This window comes from Nicotiana tabacum, chromosome 24, assembly GCF_000715075.1.
Source record: "Nicotiana tabacum cultivar K326 chromosome 24, ASM71507v2, whole genome shotgun sequence".
Classification (NCBI taxonomy): Eukaryota; Viridiplantae; Streptophyta; class Magnoliopsida; order Solanales; family Solanaceae; genus Nicotiana; species Nicotiana tabacum.
The window spans coordinates 75684688-75702836 of record NC_134103.1 but is presented as its reverse complement, the minus strand read 5'-3'; the positions used below and the strand labels follow the sequence as shown (position 1 = coordinate 75702836).

General features: G+C 36.9%; 1 protein-coding gene across 1 annotated transcript; it reads left to right on the top strand.

The window, feature by feature from the left end:
- Positions 1–11515: 11515 nt before the first annotated feature.
- Positions 11516–16997, top strand: LOC107810165 (auxin transporter-like protein 2). The gene is made up of 8 exons (XM_016634903.2): positions 11516–11892; positions 12296–12481; positions 12660–12772; positions 12876–13059; positions 13793–13890; positions 15328–15535; positions 15663–15920; positions 16488–16997. The coding sequence occupies exons 1-8, from the start codon at positions 11734–11736 to the stop codon at positions 16755–16757; spliced, it is 1476 nt and encodes a 491-aa protein (XP_016490389.1). The 5' UTR covers positions 11516–11733; the 3' UTR covers positions 16758–16997.
- Positions 16998–18149: the final 1152 nt, after the last annotated feature.

The window sequence follows — 18149 nt, the reverse complement described above, 5'->3', positions numbered from 1 at the left end:
CTTGCCAGCTTTGCCAGGTTAGAATGCACCAGGCTGCTTACCAGCCCTGCCAAACACTCCTCTTGCACAGTCCTTTTGATTTCTATAAATAGTCATTAGGCTCATTCTTTGTAAGCAACTCATAATTGACAAATACAACAGAAAATGGCACTTACCTCCCACATCTTGGTCTCTTTCTTTCAATGCTTTCTTGCTTGTTTCGTGTGTTTGCCATTGCTTCATCACGGTTATTTTGTTCAATGTTTTTAGGACTGAAGTCTTAGGGAGCAATTTTGCCCATAGGGTATTCCCACTCTGCCTTTGAAAAATTGGCCTCGTGATAATTAGTATCAGAGCCTAGGTTCTTGCATGGCTAAGAACTCACATCGCAATGTAGAAGAAACCAACGTTGAAGAAAATCCAGAAGTACAGAGAGGCATGGGCAGGAAGCGCGACAAAAGTAGGGCCAGAGACGTATCGCCACCCCCTAATAGTGAGATGCTACCCTACGTGGAACCCGAAACTTTCGAAACCAGAACTCTCGATGAGAAGGTGGTTATGGTAGAAACTGGTCTGACGGCCTTACATCGTCGTATTGTTGTCGCCGAAAACAATTTCTATTCCCAAGAGTCAGTTTCTCTTGATGGACTTGGCGAAGTTAAAGGAAACATTCAGGAGCAAGACGAAGGGCTGACCAACCTTGAACTCAAGCTCACTGAGGCTTTGTCTGCTATGCAGGCAGAAGTTGAGACTTTAAAACTGCGTCTAGAGGAGACTGCAGGAGCCAGCGGGTGTGGTCCCGTTACTGTCTGAGAAACTCGTATTGAGGCTCCTAAACCCAAAGAATTTCGGGGGTGAAAGAATCGCTCAAGACGTGGAAAACTTCTTGTGGCAGCTGGATGCTTATTTCGAACATGTAAGCATTACCCAACGATGTTGTGGCAAGATCCGAACGGCAGCCATGTACCTGGCTGACACCGCCATGATGTGGTGGCGGAGGAAGAAGGCAGATATGGAGAAAGTAACATGCGTTATTGACACATGGAAGAAGTTCAAAGAGGAGCTAAAATGACAGTTTTACCCTCAAAATGTAGTAAACGAGGCTCGCCGGCAGCTAAGGGAGCTCAGGCAAACATCCTTCATCCGTGAGTATGTGAAGGAGTTCACCAAACTCACCCTTCAGATCCCCAACTTGACCAGTGAGGATCTATTGTTCAGTTTCTTGGATGGCCTGTAGAATTGGGCCAAACAAGAGTTGTAAAGGCGACAGATCGACACCATCGATGAGGCTATCGTAATAGCCGAATCATTGTCAGATGTCCAGACCAGAGTATCTAAAGGAAATAATAACCGGAGCCAAGTTGTTACTGCTCCGAAGACGGACACCCACCGAGGTAAAACCAAATATGTTCCCAACTGAAACAACGAGAACAGAGGCAACCGCAACCACTCTTCCCACTTCAGCAAGAATTATGAGGAGAAGAAGAAAGGAGGTGCTCAATGGGATGTTTGCTACCTTTGCGGAGACTCTTCTCATGCTGCTCGATTTTGCCCTACCCTGAGCAAACTAGTGGAAATAGTTGCATCCCACCAGCAGCAAGGACAAATAGCTGTGCCAACTGGCAAGCAACCCGAGGAGCGTGGAGCACCAGCTGATGGTGCGGGATAAGGGAAGAACAAAATTGTGGGCTTGTTCAAACATATGGCCTTATTCAACCACATGACCCTTGTCGCTATTGCTACCCAACCGACTCATGTGAGGCCGCATGAATTATTATTTATCGATGCCAAGTTGAACGGCAAAGACGCGCGCATCATGGTGGACACAAGTACGACACATAATTTTGTGATAGAGGAACGAGCTAGGGATCTTGGACTTATCTATGTATCCAGTGACACGTTGTTGAAGACTGTCAATGCCCTCCCCACTACCATTCATAGCTTTGCTCCTAACGTGCACATTGCTTAGGAGGCTGGCTGGGATTGACGGACTTCACCATTTCCCCCATGGACGTCTTTGATATCATATTGGGATTGGATTTCTCATACGAAATCAATGCGCTTATCTCATCGCGTCTCAACTAGCTTCATATAAGTGATCCCGGAGGATCGTGCGTTGTGCCCTTTGTTCGGGTGCCACAAAATGGAATGCATCTGTCCGCGATGCAGCTTGTGAAAGGTTTCAAAAATGGGGAACCAACCTTTCTTGCAACCTTGACGGGAATCATCGAGAACTCCCTTGAGGCAGTAGCACTGCCTCCCTGCATTGAACAAATCCTTAAAGATAATAAGGACATGATGTCGAAAGAACTTCCCAAACAACTGCCACCACGAAGGGAAGTTGATCATCAGATCAAACTTGTTCCAGGGGCAAAGACACTTGCCATGTCGCCTTATCGCATGACGCCCCCGGAATTAGAGGAATTGAGGAAGAAACTCAAGGAGTTGCTAAAGGCTGGCCACATCCGTCCATCCAAGGCACCTTACGAAGCTCCTGTCTTATTTCAAAAGAAGAAGGAGGGTACCATGCGCTTGTGTATTGATTATCGGGCCCTTAATAAGGTCACAGTGAAGAACAAGTACCCCATCCCTCTGATTGCTGATTTATTTGACCGTTTGGGGAAGGCCAAGGTATTCACTAAGATGGACCTGAGGAAGGGCTACTATCAAGTGTAGATCGCCGACGGAGATGAGCCCAAAACAACCTGCGTTAGATGCTACGGGGATTTTGAATAGTTGGTAATGCCATTTGGGTTGACCAACGCTCCTGCAACGTTCTGCACGTTGATGAACAAATTGTTCCATCCCTTTTTGGATCAGTTTGTTATCATCTATTTAGATGACATTATGGTTTACAGCAACAACATGGATGACCATGCGGAACACCTATGCAAGGTCTTCAAGGTACTAAGGGAGAACGACATGTGCGTGAAGCATGAAAAGTGTAGCTTCGCACAGCCCATAGTACAGTTCCTCGGGCATACCATCAACCATGGGGAAATCCGGATGGATAGCGACAAGGTGGAAGCTATCCAGAACTGGGAAGCTCCAACGAAGGTACTAGAACTTTGGTCCTTCCTAAGCTTAGCCAACTATTATCGGAGATTCATCTTCGGTTATTCGGCTATTGCATCCCCACTCACCGACTTGCTGCAGAAGGAGAGGGAGTGAAAATAGAGCGATATATGCAAGGAGGCATTTGAGAAACTTAAGGCAGCAATCACCAATGAACCCGTATTGGCCCTGCCTAATTTCTCTAAAGTTTTTGAAGTTCAGAAAAATGAGTGACATATGCTAGGAGGCATACTGATGCAAGAGGGCCATCCTATAGCATTCGAGAGTCGAAAGTTGAACGACGCTGAGAGGCGTTACACTGTCCAGGAGAAAGAGATGACGACCGTAGTCCACTTCCTAAGGACATGGCGTCACTACTTGTTGGGGGCTCATTTTGTTGTCAAGACCGACAACGTCGCAACTAGCTATTTCCAGACCCAGAAGAAGCTATCCGCCAAGCAGGCTCGTTGGCAAGATTTCCTGGCCGAGTTTGACTACACCCTGGAATACAAACCATGGAAAGCTAACGTGGTAGCCGACGCTTTAAGTCGCAAAATAGTATTGGTAACCATTGTTAGTTCAGCGAGCAGTGGCATTATCGAGACCATCAAAGAGGGCATGCAACATGGCCCCGTAATAAAGCAACTTCTTGCTTTGGCCAGTCAAGGCAAGACTCAAAGATTTTGGGAAGAATACGGTCTCTTATACACCACTAGCAAAAGAGTATACGTGCCCAAGTGGCCAAATCTCAGGCGTACGCTGCTGAAAGATGGTCATAAAACTGCCTGGGCAGGTCATCCAGGGCAAAAACACACATTGGCCCTGATTGAGTCGTCTTACTACTGGCCTCGGATGCGGGACGACATCGAGGTATACGTGCTCACATGTCTAGTTTGTCAACAAGACAAGGTGGAATCTAAACTCCCTAGGGGTTTACTTGAGTCGCTGCCTGTTGCGAAGAAGCCATGGGATAGCATCACCATGGACTTTATTACATGTCTGCCAAATTCAGAAGGGTTTGGCACCATCACGGTGGTTGTCAACAGATTCTCCAAGTATGCAACCTTTTCAGCCACCACAACTAGTTGCAAGGCTAAAGAGGCAGCACGTATATTTTTGAGGGATGTCGTAAAACATTGGGGTGTGCCGAAGCACATCATTAGCGATCGAGACCCTCAATTTACTGGCACATTCTGGAAGGAACTATTCGGCTTGCTGGGATATAAACTGCACTTCTCAACAAGTTTCCATCCTCAAACTGATGGACACACGGAGAGGATTAATGTCCTCCTCGAATACTATCTGCAGCATTATGCCAGCGCCAACCAAAGAGATTGGGCTAAACTACTTGATATAGCCCAATTCTCTTATAATCTACAACGGAGCGAAGCAACGGGAAGGAGTCCCTTTGAGCTCGCAACTAGGCAACAGCCCAACACCCCACAATCTTTGCCCGTCAACATCGGATTGAAAAATTTAGGTGCTTATCACATGGCCAAAACTTGTGAGGAACAAGCCGACCTAGCAAGGTCGTATCTTAACAAAGCGGTCCGCAAAATAAAGAAATTTACGGATCGAAAATGTAGTCCAGTCAACTATAGTATTGGAGACAAGGTCATGGTAAAGTTGAATCCACGGCAGTTCAAATCACTGCGAGGCGTCCATCAAACCCTAATTCGCCAATATGAGGGCACATTCGAGATTATTGCCAAGGTGGGGAATAATCTCTTATCGACTTGACATCCCGCGCCATCTAAAAATCTATCCCGTCTTTCACGCTAGCCAACAGAAACCATATTTTGAAGACGTGGAAGACAAGGATCGGAGGCAGACCAGCCGCAGTCAAATATTTACTACTCCACCGGCATCGGACAAACAAGTAGATGCCATCATAGACCATCAACTGATTTGTGGCAAAGGTTGGGGAAATTCAAGCGCACGGTTCCTTGTTCACTGGAAATGAACTTCGCCATAGGAGGCATCATGGGAGAAATATGAAGATTTGTGGCAGTTCAGAGAACAAGTCCACAATTATCTTCAGTTCTGCAGCGCTGGGGTCGTCGCCATTTCAAGTGGGGGAGAGTGCACCGCCCCGCCGTCACACCTATTAATTTTTTGCAATTCCAGCGACGGCGAGGCTTACCCGAGCACAAATCTTGAACAACCATCAGTGGGAAAACACTTGGGGTCTCACGAAAATCATGAGATGCCATCAAAAGGCACCTTTGACAGAAAGTCAGCAGACCAAGGGACAAGCAACCAAAAGTGAAAGAGCATCTTTGACATTCTGGGCCATGGTTGACAGCAGGATCCCTCTAGGCTGCCTTTCTAGCTTTGCCAGGCTGGAATGCACCAGGCAGCTTGCCAGCTTTGCCAGGCTGGAATATACCAGGCTGTTTGCCAGCCTTGCTAACCACTCCCCTTGTACAGTCCTTTTGATTTCTATAAATAGTCATTAGGCTCATTCTTTGTAAGGAACTCATAATTGACAAATACAACAGAAAAGGGCACTTGCCTCCCACATTTTGGTCTCTTTCTTTCAGTGCTTTCTTGCATGTTTCGTGTATTTGCCATCACTTCAGCACGGTTGTATTGTTAATTGTTTTTAGGACTGAAGCCTTAGGGAGCGATTTTGCTCTTAGGGTTGTCCCACGCTGCCTTTGAAAAATCGGCCCCGTGACAAATGTCCTCTTTAGGCCTTTTTGCCAAAGCAAGACATGGTTACTCCACATAGTTAATTCTAATAACTGACATTTATTTAACTCTCTTGTACAATACTACTAATGGAAGGGGAGTCTTGGCGTGTAATTAGTAAAGTTGTTGCCATGTGACCAAGAGGTCACAGGTTCGAGCCGTGGGAACAACCTCTTGCAGAAATATAGTGTAAGGTTACGTACAATAGAACTTTGTGATCCGGCCCTTTCACAAACCCCGTCAACAACGGGAGTTTAGTGCACCGAGTGCAATACTAGGATTATTGTATTGTAAAATAAAAGCACGTTAATCAATTGATATTGTTTGGTAAAATAAAAGCATCATTTAGTAGATTTTACTGTCTTGTAAAAGTGGAAGGCCCTACCTCTTGTTCTTTGCAGGCTAATTCTAAGTCAAAGCATGTTCTTTATTTCATTTCTTATTTTGAGTATTTGGTGATTAAGAATAATGGTTATAATGAAAGAAAATGGACAAAGATTGACACCCATTATAAGCTTTAATCATTTCCAAACGACAACCAAATTTTCATGCAGTTTGTTCCAAATCTAAGTCCAGAAAATAGTAGTATCCTATGAAAATATGAACATCAAATAGGTGGCTTTTTGGAAGATTTTTCTTATCATTGGAAGTGGATATTAATCCAATTGAACAGTCCTAAGTGGTAACTAACATATTCATTCCATTTTTATAAGGAGTGTATATATATATTCAGCATCATTATGCAAATTGTGAATCATTATTATGTAGGCTCTGGTTTGCATTAATACTATATACTCACGCCTGGTTTTAAAATGTCCGGTTCTTGTTAAAACTAATTGAGTTGTTAATCATCAAGCTAATCGCGTAGATGCTAATCCACCTTTTCCTGAAGACTAATCACCCTCCTTAGCTTAAAGCCTAAATATGGTCTAAACTCTCAAACTAAAAGATCCTTGACAACTAATTTGTCTGTCTATACAGGGTCATCATTCCTCTAACTCAACTTCTAATCTGGCAAATAAGTTAATCGACACGTTCAAATTCAACTAATTAAAGTTCGCTATATTTCTTCACAACTTGTCCAAGCTTGACAGGGTTAAGTATTATTATATTTGGAAATATTGGGTTCTTCAGTATTACAAAAAGAAACTATATGACGTTCAGCCAATCATAGCCAGTGACTAGATAACTTCATCCACCAGTTAAGAGTCAGGAAAAAAAGAATATAAAGTCAAATTCACACATACACATATAACATAACTAGCACAAGCAATAGAAATTAAGTAATTGACTGTTCATATTTCTGAATGTAATCAAAACATGTGAGCATTTAAATTAGTATCTGAAAAATGTTTGTTGTAAAGACCGAAGAGGCTGAATTCAAGGATGTGGCCTAACGTGAATGAATTTGGTGAAATTCATGGAAAATCAAGGTTTTAAATTCTAGCAGAGACAAAAAAAAAGATAATATCTTTTCACTAAGCCTTAGCCGACAGAATTACCTGTTAATTATCAGGCAGTCGAGATGTGCACACGTTGTCTCCAACCAAAGACGGAGCTAGCCTATTAGATGTGAGCTCGCCCGAACCCAATCACTTTTGCTTAAACATTATATTTTTATTAAAAAATTTACTAAATATATATAAATATTTAATAGCAAATCCGGTAATTAAAACGAGCTAAGTTTCGTAACAAATTTAAAACTCTCAAACTTTAAATACTGGCCGGACTCCGACTATAACTCCAACACTACTGCTATAAAAGAAAACGAAAAGACTGGAAGAGAGTGAAGTAGTCAAAGGGGACAAATGCATCAGGGAATGTTTCTGGTCCCATGAAAATAACATGTCTGTCTGCAAAGCGTGACATAACATAAGGATTGGAATATCTGAATGGAGGGCTCTCCAACATACCATGAATATGTTGCACTTCTCTTTAATGGGTCCGCTCCACATTGGGATGTTATTCTTTTTTCTAATATTTCGATAGCTTTGCCGATGATTTAATTGGAAATAATTTATACATGTACAAGATAGAGATAAAGGTTATGTATTCACTATCCTATTCATATCTTATTATTTTGTTGTTGTTGTTGTTCTATTCCTGGCTTTTATCTAATTACGATCAACAATTACCATAAATTTGTTTCATTAATTATCCTCTACTTTAATTTATTTTAAAGAAATCCTATCTCATCATGTTTCACTATCATAACATGAAGGATAATCAATGATTACTCTATGGTCACACATTTAAATTCAAAAGATCTCTGTTACTAGCAGACGACAGAGAATATAGTAATAAAAGGTACGGCAAATGGCCAAATATACTTCTTTACTTTCAAAAATGATCTAAAAATATATCTCGTTATATTATTAGGTTATTTATACCCCTACAGTTATACTTTGGGTTCAAATATACCTCATTTAAACGGAGGAACACATGTCATCGTCCTGTTGGTCAATTCTAAATATCTTCTAATTAATTAAAAAGACTTATTACCCATACCCAAAAAATAATTTTTTAAAGGAATTTTTTTTGTAAAAACTGAAAAAACTGAAATTATTTTTACTAAAAACTGAAAAAAACGAAAATATTTTTTTTTTCAGTTTTTACAAAAAAACTGCTTTAGAAAAAACTGAAAAATATTTTCTAAAACAATGTTTTTGTAAAAACTGAAAAAGAAAAGCTTAAAATCAATTTTCTAAAGTAATTTTTTTTGTAAAAACTGAAAAAAACTGAATTTATTTTTACTAAAAACTGGAAAAAAAATTCCTGTTTTGACAAAAAAACTGCTTTAAAAAAAGCTGAAAAATATTTTCTAAAACAATATTTTTGTAAAAACTGAAAATAAAAACTAAAAAGTAATTTTCTAAAGTAATATTTTTGTAAAAACTGAAAAAACAAATATTTTCTTTTTTTTCAGTTTTTAGTTAAAAATATTTCAGTTTTTTTCAGTTTTTAATTGCATTAGGAAATTTGCTTTTCAGTTTTTTTTTTCAGTTTTTATAAAAATAATGTTTTAGAAAATATTTTTCAGTCTTTTAAAAGCAGTTTTTTTGTAAAAACTAGAAAAAAAAAATATTTTCGTTTTTTTCAGTTTTTTGTAAATTTTTTTTTAGTTTTTTCCAGTTTTTACAAAAAAAAAATAATTATTTTTCGGGCATGGGTAATGAGTCTTTTTAATTAAATATGAGATATTTAGAATTGACCAACAGGACGATGACACGCGTCCCTCCGTTTAAATGAGGGGTATATTTGAACTCAAAGTATGACTGAAGGGGTATAGATAACCCAATAGTATAATGAGAAGTATTCTTACACCAGTTTCGAAAGTAGAGTGGTATAATTTAACCCTTTGCACTAAAAGTTATACAGCATTGCACTTCAAACCAAAAAAATACAGATAAAACATTTTAAAAGTGTACGCAGTACATTTAACTGTTTTGTCTTAACCCTGCTCTTTCTTTTTATTTTCTTTTTTGTTGTAGTGAATTTTCTTTTTGTATTGTCGTTCCTTTAACTTTTCATATCATTTATCCGACATCTCGTATGTCAAGTTGAGTTGTGGTCTTTAGGGAGAATAGTTCACCTCAATAACTTTTTTGGATTTTTTTCAAGTGTCAATTTCTGATATTTAGTTTATTGACTTGATAATTAGAGTATAACCCTCCAAATTACCATAGTTCTTGCCAAGATAATCTCCTTAGTTGTATGCAGCTTGCACCTTGTTTAGTACAGTCATACAATAGATGTAATACAATGGTAAAATTTCAGTCTCTATAATAATACTTCGCTATAATGGTTAAATTTTTTTTGGATTAATTTTTCATGTTACGTTATAATATATGTTCTCTATAACAACACTTCTCTATAATAGTCAAAAAAAATTTGAAACAAACAAGGCTGATATAAAAAGGTTTGACGGTAACACTTAAAAAAATTGTAGGACTAGATAGTAATAATAATATGGTTGAAATTTGGAGACATTTTCCTAAAATTTGTTAGGCTTGAAAGAGAAGAAGAAAAGAACAAGAGAAAATGCAGTCCCAGGGCACATGATCTATCAATTCTCAAAGAGATTTTGTCCATACTACAAAATGTGTAAGAATAAGAGTGTATACAAGTTTCGTAGATTGTTTTGGGTAATTGGGGTGTTACAAGAATAATACAGATTAATTTACAGTCCAAATTTTGGACTGTAAATTAGACTAATTGGAAGAATGAATTCTCGAGTTGTCAAATGGCTTCTCCCAAAGCCATGTGAAAAGGCAGCTTTTACTCTTTGCTCTTCTCATCTTCTTGGTATTTATAAAGCGACCACGCCCCTTTGCCTGCAATCATTTGGTCTATTTTCGTACAATTCTCCTCAAACCCTAACATTCGATAAAAATTTATTCGCATATAATTTTACATTAAACTAATAAATATATGATCCGCATTTAAATTATAGTTGATTAATACATATTTTCACCTTAATTATCACGTGTAAAGCAGTATGATTTGATATAAATATTCGATACGAATAATTTTTTCTTCCGATTAAAGTTTACTCGCAAGAATGTTTAAACCAAGACAATGACCGCAAGACATATTTTGCATATACATTTTTCTGAGACTTAATCATGATTAAATAATATATATTTTTACTTTAATTTGTTGATCCTAAAGATTAATCAGTTAAGTATTCAGATTTCACCATATAGTACTATACAATTAGTTTAGGCCAAATTATAAAAATATAAATTTATATCGTAGTATATAATTATGGGAAGAAGAGAAACCCGCTCGTGCGGACAAGCCATTCACGCTCCCATAATTAAATTAGGTTTTGTACTACAAGACAATAATCCTCATGTTTAATCCAAGAACAATTGCTTTGTGCTCGAAAACCACCCCCTCTTTACCATTTGAAAGCTATAAAACTTGTTTTATATACTTCCCTATACTCACACCACCCCCTCTTATGAATTTTATATATAATAATTTTATGATTAATATATAATAATAACTAAATTTACAAGTAAAAAAATTATAATTTTGATACATTTTTTAATATAAATTTATGATATAAATAAAAATTATTAAATTTACGTAAACGGTTAGAGCTTATGTATGCCTCCACACCTGCTATATGGTCTTTCAAGTTTCAACCAGTCTTTCCCAAACTTAACACCAAATCACCTTACTCAGTACTTACTATTCTAACTTTTGTCTCCAAAAATAAAATATCACCCATACTAGGTATGCCTAACCTCGTCATTAAAATAATAAATACATAATATATATATATACTTTTATTATTTAACTACTGTTAATTAATTGTCTGTTTAACTTTAATTTATTACTATCATTTTGAAAATATAAAAAGGTTGCATGAGTAATTAAGAATTAAGATAAACGCATTCCAACCTTAACACCAAATCACATTACTCAATAACTTTTGTATAAACCCTATATTTATATTAAGAAATTCAATAAATATTTACAAATAAATAATTTTAAATCCAATTATTATTACATATTAATTTAAAATTACAGTAGGGGCTCATACACTTTAAATCTTAAATTCGTCTTGCTTTGTTGGCCAGACTCCAAACCTCCGGCTAACCCAAAAAATGAAACAAAATAAAAAGATATTGAAAATTAAAATTTAAAGAACAAAGAGGAAAATGAAAATTGGCAAAGGGACCCACCACCCCGCCCAAAAGAAAAAAGAAGAAACTTTTGCTAGTATATTATTCACTTGTCTCAAAATATAAATAGGGCATAGAAGGGGTAAACATACATTGCCATTACTCGTTAGGCTTCCCTAATTAAATTCACTAATTAAGGTGTCTAATGTCTTGTTGATGTTTCAGTATTAAACCACACAGCAAAATACTACCACTGATATTCTGAGTGAGATACTCATTAATTCCCAACCGCGAGCTTTAAATTAGTGTTCATTGCTGAGTGATCGTTTGCTTGCTATCTAGCTGAAAAAGGGAAAGGAAGAAGTAGAAGATGGAATCTTCAGACAAAGTAGTAGAGACGGTAATAGTTGGAAATTATGTAGAGATGGAAACTGAAGGGAAATCTAAAGATGTTAAGTCAAAAATCTCTAAGTTTTTCTGGCATGGTGGTTCTGCTTATGATGCTTGGTTTAGTTGTGCCTCTAATCAGGTAATCAATTATGTAATTTCTTTCAATGACTGCATTTCTAATTAACTTCTTAAACAAGTGAAGATCAATTTCCTGCCTTATATATGGTCCTTATTAGAGGCAAAGCCAGAATTTTAACTTTATGGGTTCTTAATATGATAAATAACAATATCCCTACCTACCTCACAATGTAATAAGAGTAAGGTTTGCATACACACTACCCTCCAAAACCCCATTAGTGGGACTCGAGTAGATTTGTTATTGTTTGACTTAAAGTGCTAATAATTAACTGAGTTCTAAATTAAATATTAATAAATTTTTTAAAATAAATACAATATTTGAGCAAAACTAGGTTCGGTTTGAACTGTCTTTGGGCTTCTAGCTCCGCCACTGGTTCACTCCTTAATTTGGTGTATTTTTTCAGGTAGCTCAAGTGTTATTGACGCTGCCCTACTCATTTTCTCAACTAGGAATGATTTCTGGGATTTCATTTCAGCTCTTCTATGGTTTAATGGGTAGTTGGACAGCTTATCTTATTAGTATCCTCTATACTGAGTACAGAACCAGAAAAGAAAGAGAAAAAGTCGATTTCCGCAATCATGTCATTCAGGTTTCAACAATATAATCCTTCACCTTATATTTATTAATAATGTACTTCACCCACGAACGCTTGCCTATATCTCCCTGAATACAGGATGTGCACCGTACTGCCCTGCCATTTAAATAAAATACTCAAAAACAAATCTTCGACTTTATAATAAAATATTTACTGAAATTTGGGTGTACAGTGGTTCGAAGTTCTTGATGGGCTACTTGGAAAACATTGGAGGAACGTGGGTTTGGCATTTAATTGCACTTTTCTTCTGTTTGGATCCGTGATTCAACTCATTGCTTGTGCAAGGTTCATAATTTCATTTGCTATGTACTCTGGTTTTTTTCTTGGATCCATATTATCCAATATATACAAAAATTAATGTCTTTGTATTATTTTTATTGACTTGCAGCAATATATATTACATAAACGATAATCTGGACAAGAGAACATGGACTTATATATTTGGTGCTTGTTGTGCCACCACAGTCTTCATTCCTTCTTTCCACAATTATAGAATATGGTCTTTCCTTGGATTGTTGATGACCACTTTCACTGCTTGGTATCTTACTGTTGCATCACTACTCCATGGCCAGGTACCTTCTCATTGTTCATGAATCCACCTTTAGTGTTCCCAATTATAGGCGAATTTAGAGCGGGTTCAATTTGAACTAAATGTTTTTGGTTCGAACTAAGTATACAAATGTTTTTTTTATGAAGTAAACTGAATTAAGTACATAAATGTACGTACAAGAAAATTAAATGTATATCGATTTGCAATAAAATCGAACGAGAGCCTTAGAGTAATGGTAAAATTGTCTCAGTGCCTGTGACTTATAGGTCACAGGTTCGAGCCGTGGAAGCCGCCATTAATGAATTCCTTAGGGTTGGTTGTCTACATTACATCTCTTGGGATGTAGCCTCACTTCGGACCCTACAATGAATGCGTGATGCTTTGTGCACCGGGCTGCCTTTTATTTTTTTTTTACCTATAACAAAATTTAACTCATTTTGAAACCACTCCAAATCCTGAGTTAGCCTCTAGTTCCAACATCTCACATGCATTGTCGAAAAATTTAGCATATATTACAAATTATTGAAAGGCAGATAGAGAAAGAGGAGATAATGCTACTTTATAGTTTTGAATTTGTTACTTGTGAAATGTGAATCAAAAGTTTGAAAATCTGAGTCTACCACATTATTAGATGAAATGTCAAGTAAACCTTTAATCATAACGATATGTGGGGGTTGAATATATATTTAATAACTATTTTGTTTTAATGATGTCTTAGTTAAGAGATTTATTCAATTTTCTTACTGAAATTACAGGTGGAGGGAGTTACGCACTCTGGACCAACCAAGTTGGTGCTATATTTCACAGGAGCCACAAACATTCTCTACACATTTGGGGGACATGCTGTTACTGTGTAAGACAAATTAGCATACATTATTTAATTTTATAACATATTTTTCACGTTTATCCCACTACCGTAAATCCATAAACTGAAAAATGTAGGGAAAAATATACATTTCTTTAACGTAGTGTTTATTCCACCAAGAGTTTCTCCTAGTTGTACCAGTAGTATTAGTAGTATTTTTCTTAGATCTTTAGTTCTATTTGCTGTGTCATTCACTTCTGTTATTTTATTATACCTTGTTGTTGTTATTGTTTGTTGCTTCCTTTTCACTATTTCTTGAGTCGAGTGTCTATCGAAAACAATCTCTCTACCTTCACAAGGTAGGGGTAATTAAGGTCTGCCTACACATTATCCTCTCCAAACCCCACTTGTAAGATTATACTGAGTTTGTTGTTGTTAACGTGATTTGTTCCGAAAATGACTTGACCTTAACTTGTTTTGACAATATTCTGAGCATGTAATGTATAGTGAACTATCCTTTTTGTCAAAAAGGTTAATATCTTAGCATTTACAACACCATGTCCAATCTTTGTCAAAACGCTATTATTTGCCATAGTTGTGTATTCATATTCACTGTAACATTTGCATGTGTTTATGTAAACTGTATAGTGGTTTCACTTTTCAGCATCTGATTTTAAAGAATAGAGTAGAGTGCCTTTCTCAGGCGTGAGAAGCAAAAAAAAGTTGCACTTTTTACCCTTTTCAAGTTGGAAAGCTACGACTCTTTTTCCAATCACTTTTGCTTTTCCTACTGAATCAATCAATCAGAATGGAAAAAGAAAAAACTTTAATGGGAATGGAAGAGGCTTTGGTGTTTTAGCCAGTGGGCACCTCTTCCTCCTTTTCTCTTTTGTCACAACTGTTAGATTCTTTCTGTGTTTAGAAAGGAAAAGCAAGATAGAAACTGAAAATGACTCAGATATTAATGAGATATTTACTAAAGTCGATATTTGGCTACTCTCAACGGTAAACCGAGTTGGAACTAGAATTTGAAGTTAATGAGTTCGGGATTTTTACTTTTTAATTAATGATTTGTACACTTTAATAAAATTTTTAGATAAGTACAGTATTTGGACCAAAATTATTGTGTTCGACCGAACCTGTAATCGACATGCTAGCTTCGTCCCTGATTGTAAATCCATTAATTGACGTTGTAGGCCGGAGGTGATAGCTGTTTCTCAAACTTTTTATGAGAAGTTAGGTGAGTAACCTAAATATTCTTTTACACGTGCGGTCGGTACCTAGAAATTAAACACATTGTTATAAGATGATGATGTGATGTATTATACTAACTCACTAGCTTGTAAGTACTTATGCTAGAAATGCTACCCCAGTTTAAAGAAATAGGACTATTGCTATTAAAAATCATATACTATAATTTAATTACATGCTTAAATTGTATGAGCACGCGTAACTTAATGATTAATTTGTGAATTAATTTTGCAGGGAGGTAATGCATGCAATGTGGAAACCACAAAAGTTCAAGGCAATTTACTTATGGGCAACACTCTATGTAATGACACTCACACTTCCATCAGCAGCAGCAGTATATTGGGCATTTGGTGATTTTCTACTTGATCACTCCAATGCCTTCTCTCTCCTTCCAAGAACACCCTTTAGAGACATGGCTGTCATTCTTATGCTCATTCATCAGGTTAGAAAAGAATTTTTATATGACGAGATCACTCAAAACATAAAGTAATTATTTATAAATACTAGCTGCTTTAATTTATTGATCAAATTATAACATTGGGAGTTCTCTTTTTATTGTTTGAATGCAGTTTATAACATTTGGATTTGCTTGCACTCCATTGTATTTCGTATGGGAGAAGGCCATAGGCATGCACGAGTGCAAGAGCCTGTGCAAAAGGGCAGCGGCGAGGTTGCCGGTGGTGATTCCTATTTGGTTTCTGGCCATTGTTTTCCCTTTCTTTGGTCCTATCAATTCAACTGTTGGATCACTTCTAGTTAGCTTCACTGTCTACATTATCCCTGCTCTTGCTCACATGTTTACCTTCAAATCTGCTGCTGCTCGAGAGGTATATATCTACCATCATTGATTTTGCTGTTTTTGCATTAGGTTTAGACCGTCCACAGATGCAGCTAACTAGTATCGGGTTATCTGAACCCAGTACTTTCGGGGCGTTATATAAATTTGTATGTAAAAATCCATTAAAATTGTTATAAATAATAGATATGAACTCATAACTTAAAAATATAATGTGTTCAATGCTAAAAAATAAATTTGATTTCAGAGGCATGTAAGTAGAGGAGATCCTGGATTTTAATTGTATGGATTCAGGACTCATGTTTTAACTGTTGAACCTATTATCTTATTTGAGTTATAAGTTCATAGTTATTATTTTCAATAATTTTAGTGAATTTTACAAAAATAAATTCCTGTCTCTTACAAAAATAGATCTGCCCCTCCATGTAGGTAGAGAAAGGTAACAAGTGTAGTTAGTTTACTGGTTATAATTGGTTGCTTTTATCTTTTTTTCAAGTTTCTACATCACGTTTATTGTAGCCATTACCTATAGTTATCTTTCAAATAATCCCATAGTATGAGGAATCAAATGCTAAATTACATTTCTTTTGTGATGCAGAATGCAGTAGAGCAACCACCAAGATTTGTAGGAAGATGGGCTGGCACATTTACAATTAACATATTTGTAGTTGTTTGGGTATTCATTATTGGTTTTGGATTTGGTGGTTGGGCTAGTATGCTCAATTTCATTCATCAAATTGATACATTTGGCCTTTTCACCAAGTGTTACCAATGCCCAATTCCTAAACAATTCCCCACCCCACCACCGCCCTACGCCGCCGCTCCACAGCCTACTCCGGCCAACTTCACTCACCCCCACCACCCATGAGCTGCCGGAGTTTAAAGGTGTTACCAAAGAAGGCTAATTGGCTCTTTTTTCCGTCTCAATTATTAGGAAAACTTTGAACGGTTGAAATGTGACAACAGTATTTCTTTGCTCTGAACTTTTGAATTTGATATAAAAACACCAAGAAGAAATTTTGGTTTTCTTTTACTTATCAGCAATCTGCCTATATTACCTGCAAAATTTTATTTTAGCTAGATTTGAATAATGGATGGAAAGTTGAAATGGACTATGCAACAAAAAATGTAATTTCGTTCTCTTATTTTTTATTACTAATGCTTGCATTATATTAAATTTTGTAAATCATCTGCATCTTAAAATTTAAGTGTTTAAAGATGAGATTCTTAAGATTTGAATAATATGAACCTCAAATGTTGAAAGTTGATCGTCACCTCCTTGTCTTGAAGACCATTGGCGGATTTAGGGAGCGGAAGGGCGAACCCCCTTTGTCAGAAAAATTGCACTATACATATAAAAAAAATCCAGTTTGTACCTTTATATTTTATATTTTAAATCCATTTGACGCATCCCAAAAGCATAGCTTAATGGTCAAAGGGGTTTAAAATCTTTATAAGGTTGCTGGTTCAATTTCCATTGGCGGTATCTTTACATAAATAGCCGATCATATTTACTATGTACTGTCACGCCCCAACCTTGGGAAGCGCAATCGGCGCTCAACCGAGTGAACCCGGTCGAGCAAGCCTGTTAGATACTTTCTACCCAACTCACCCATGATCAAGAAAAAAGACATGATTCCATTAATTAGATAGTATAGAGTTTATACATACAATACTAAATCGTTTCATTAGTTACTTCACTTTAATATCTCAAAATACACCCTTTTTTATAGGCTAAAGTGGATCAAGTGATTCATTCAAACATAAACATGAATTGTTTGACTTCCCCCAACACCGACATACAACCCACACAATGTCTACGGAGGCTCTAAACGATACAAAGGAGTACAATGATAGTGCCGGCAACAAGGCTCCGACTATACCTCCAAATATGATAACAAAATGTACAAAAGATACATGACCTCGGAATGAGGTGGGGCTCACCAAGTCTGCTAGGAAAGAGGTGTACTGCTAACGCTGGTCAATGTCATCTGTTGTGAAATCACCAACATCCATTAAAGATGCAGCGCCCCCGGCAAAAGGGACATTAGTACTGTCGAATAGTACTAGTATGTAAAACTAAATACCATCTCAATAGAATGAATAATAATACAAGGGGGAAACAATCAAGAATTCAATAAGAGTTTCAAATAATACTAAAACATCAAGTTAAGGATCACATAAGTTTTCAAGTAAATTTTCATGTTATTAGGTTGGGTGATCTTTAGTGCCGATATACCATAATTCACAATACCACTAT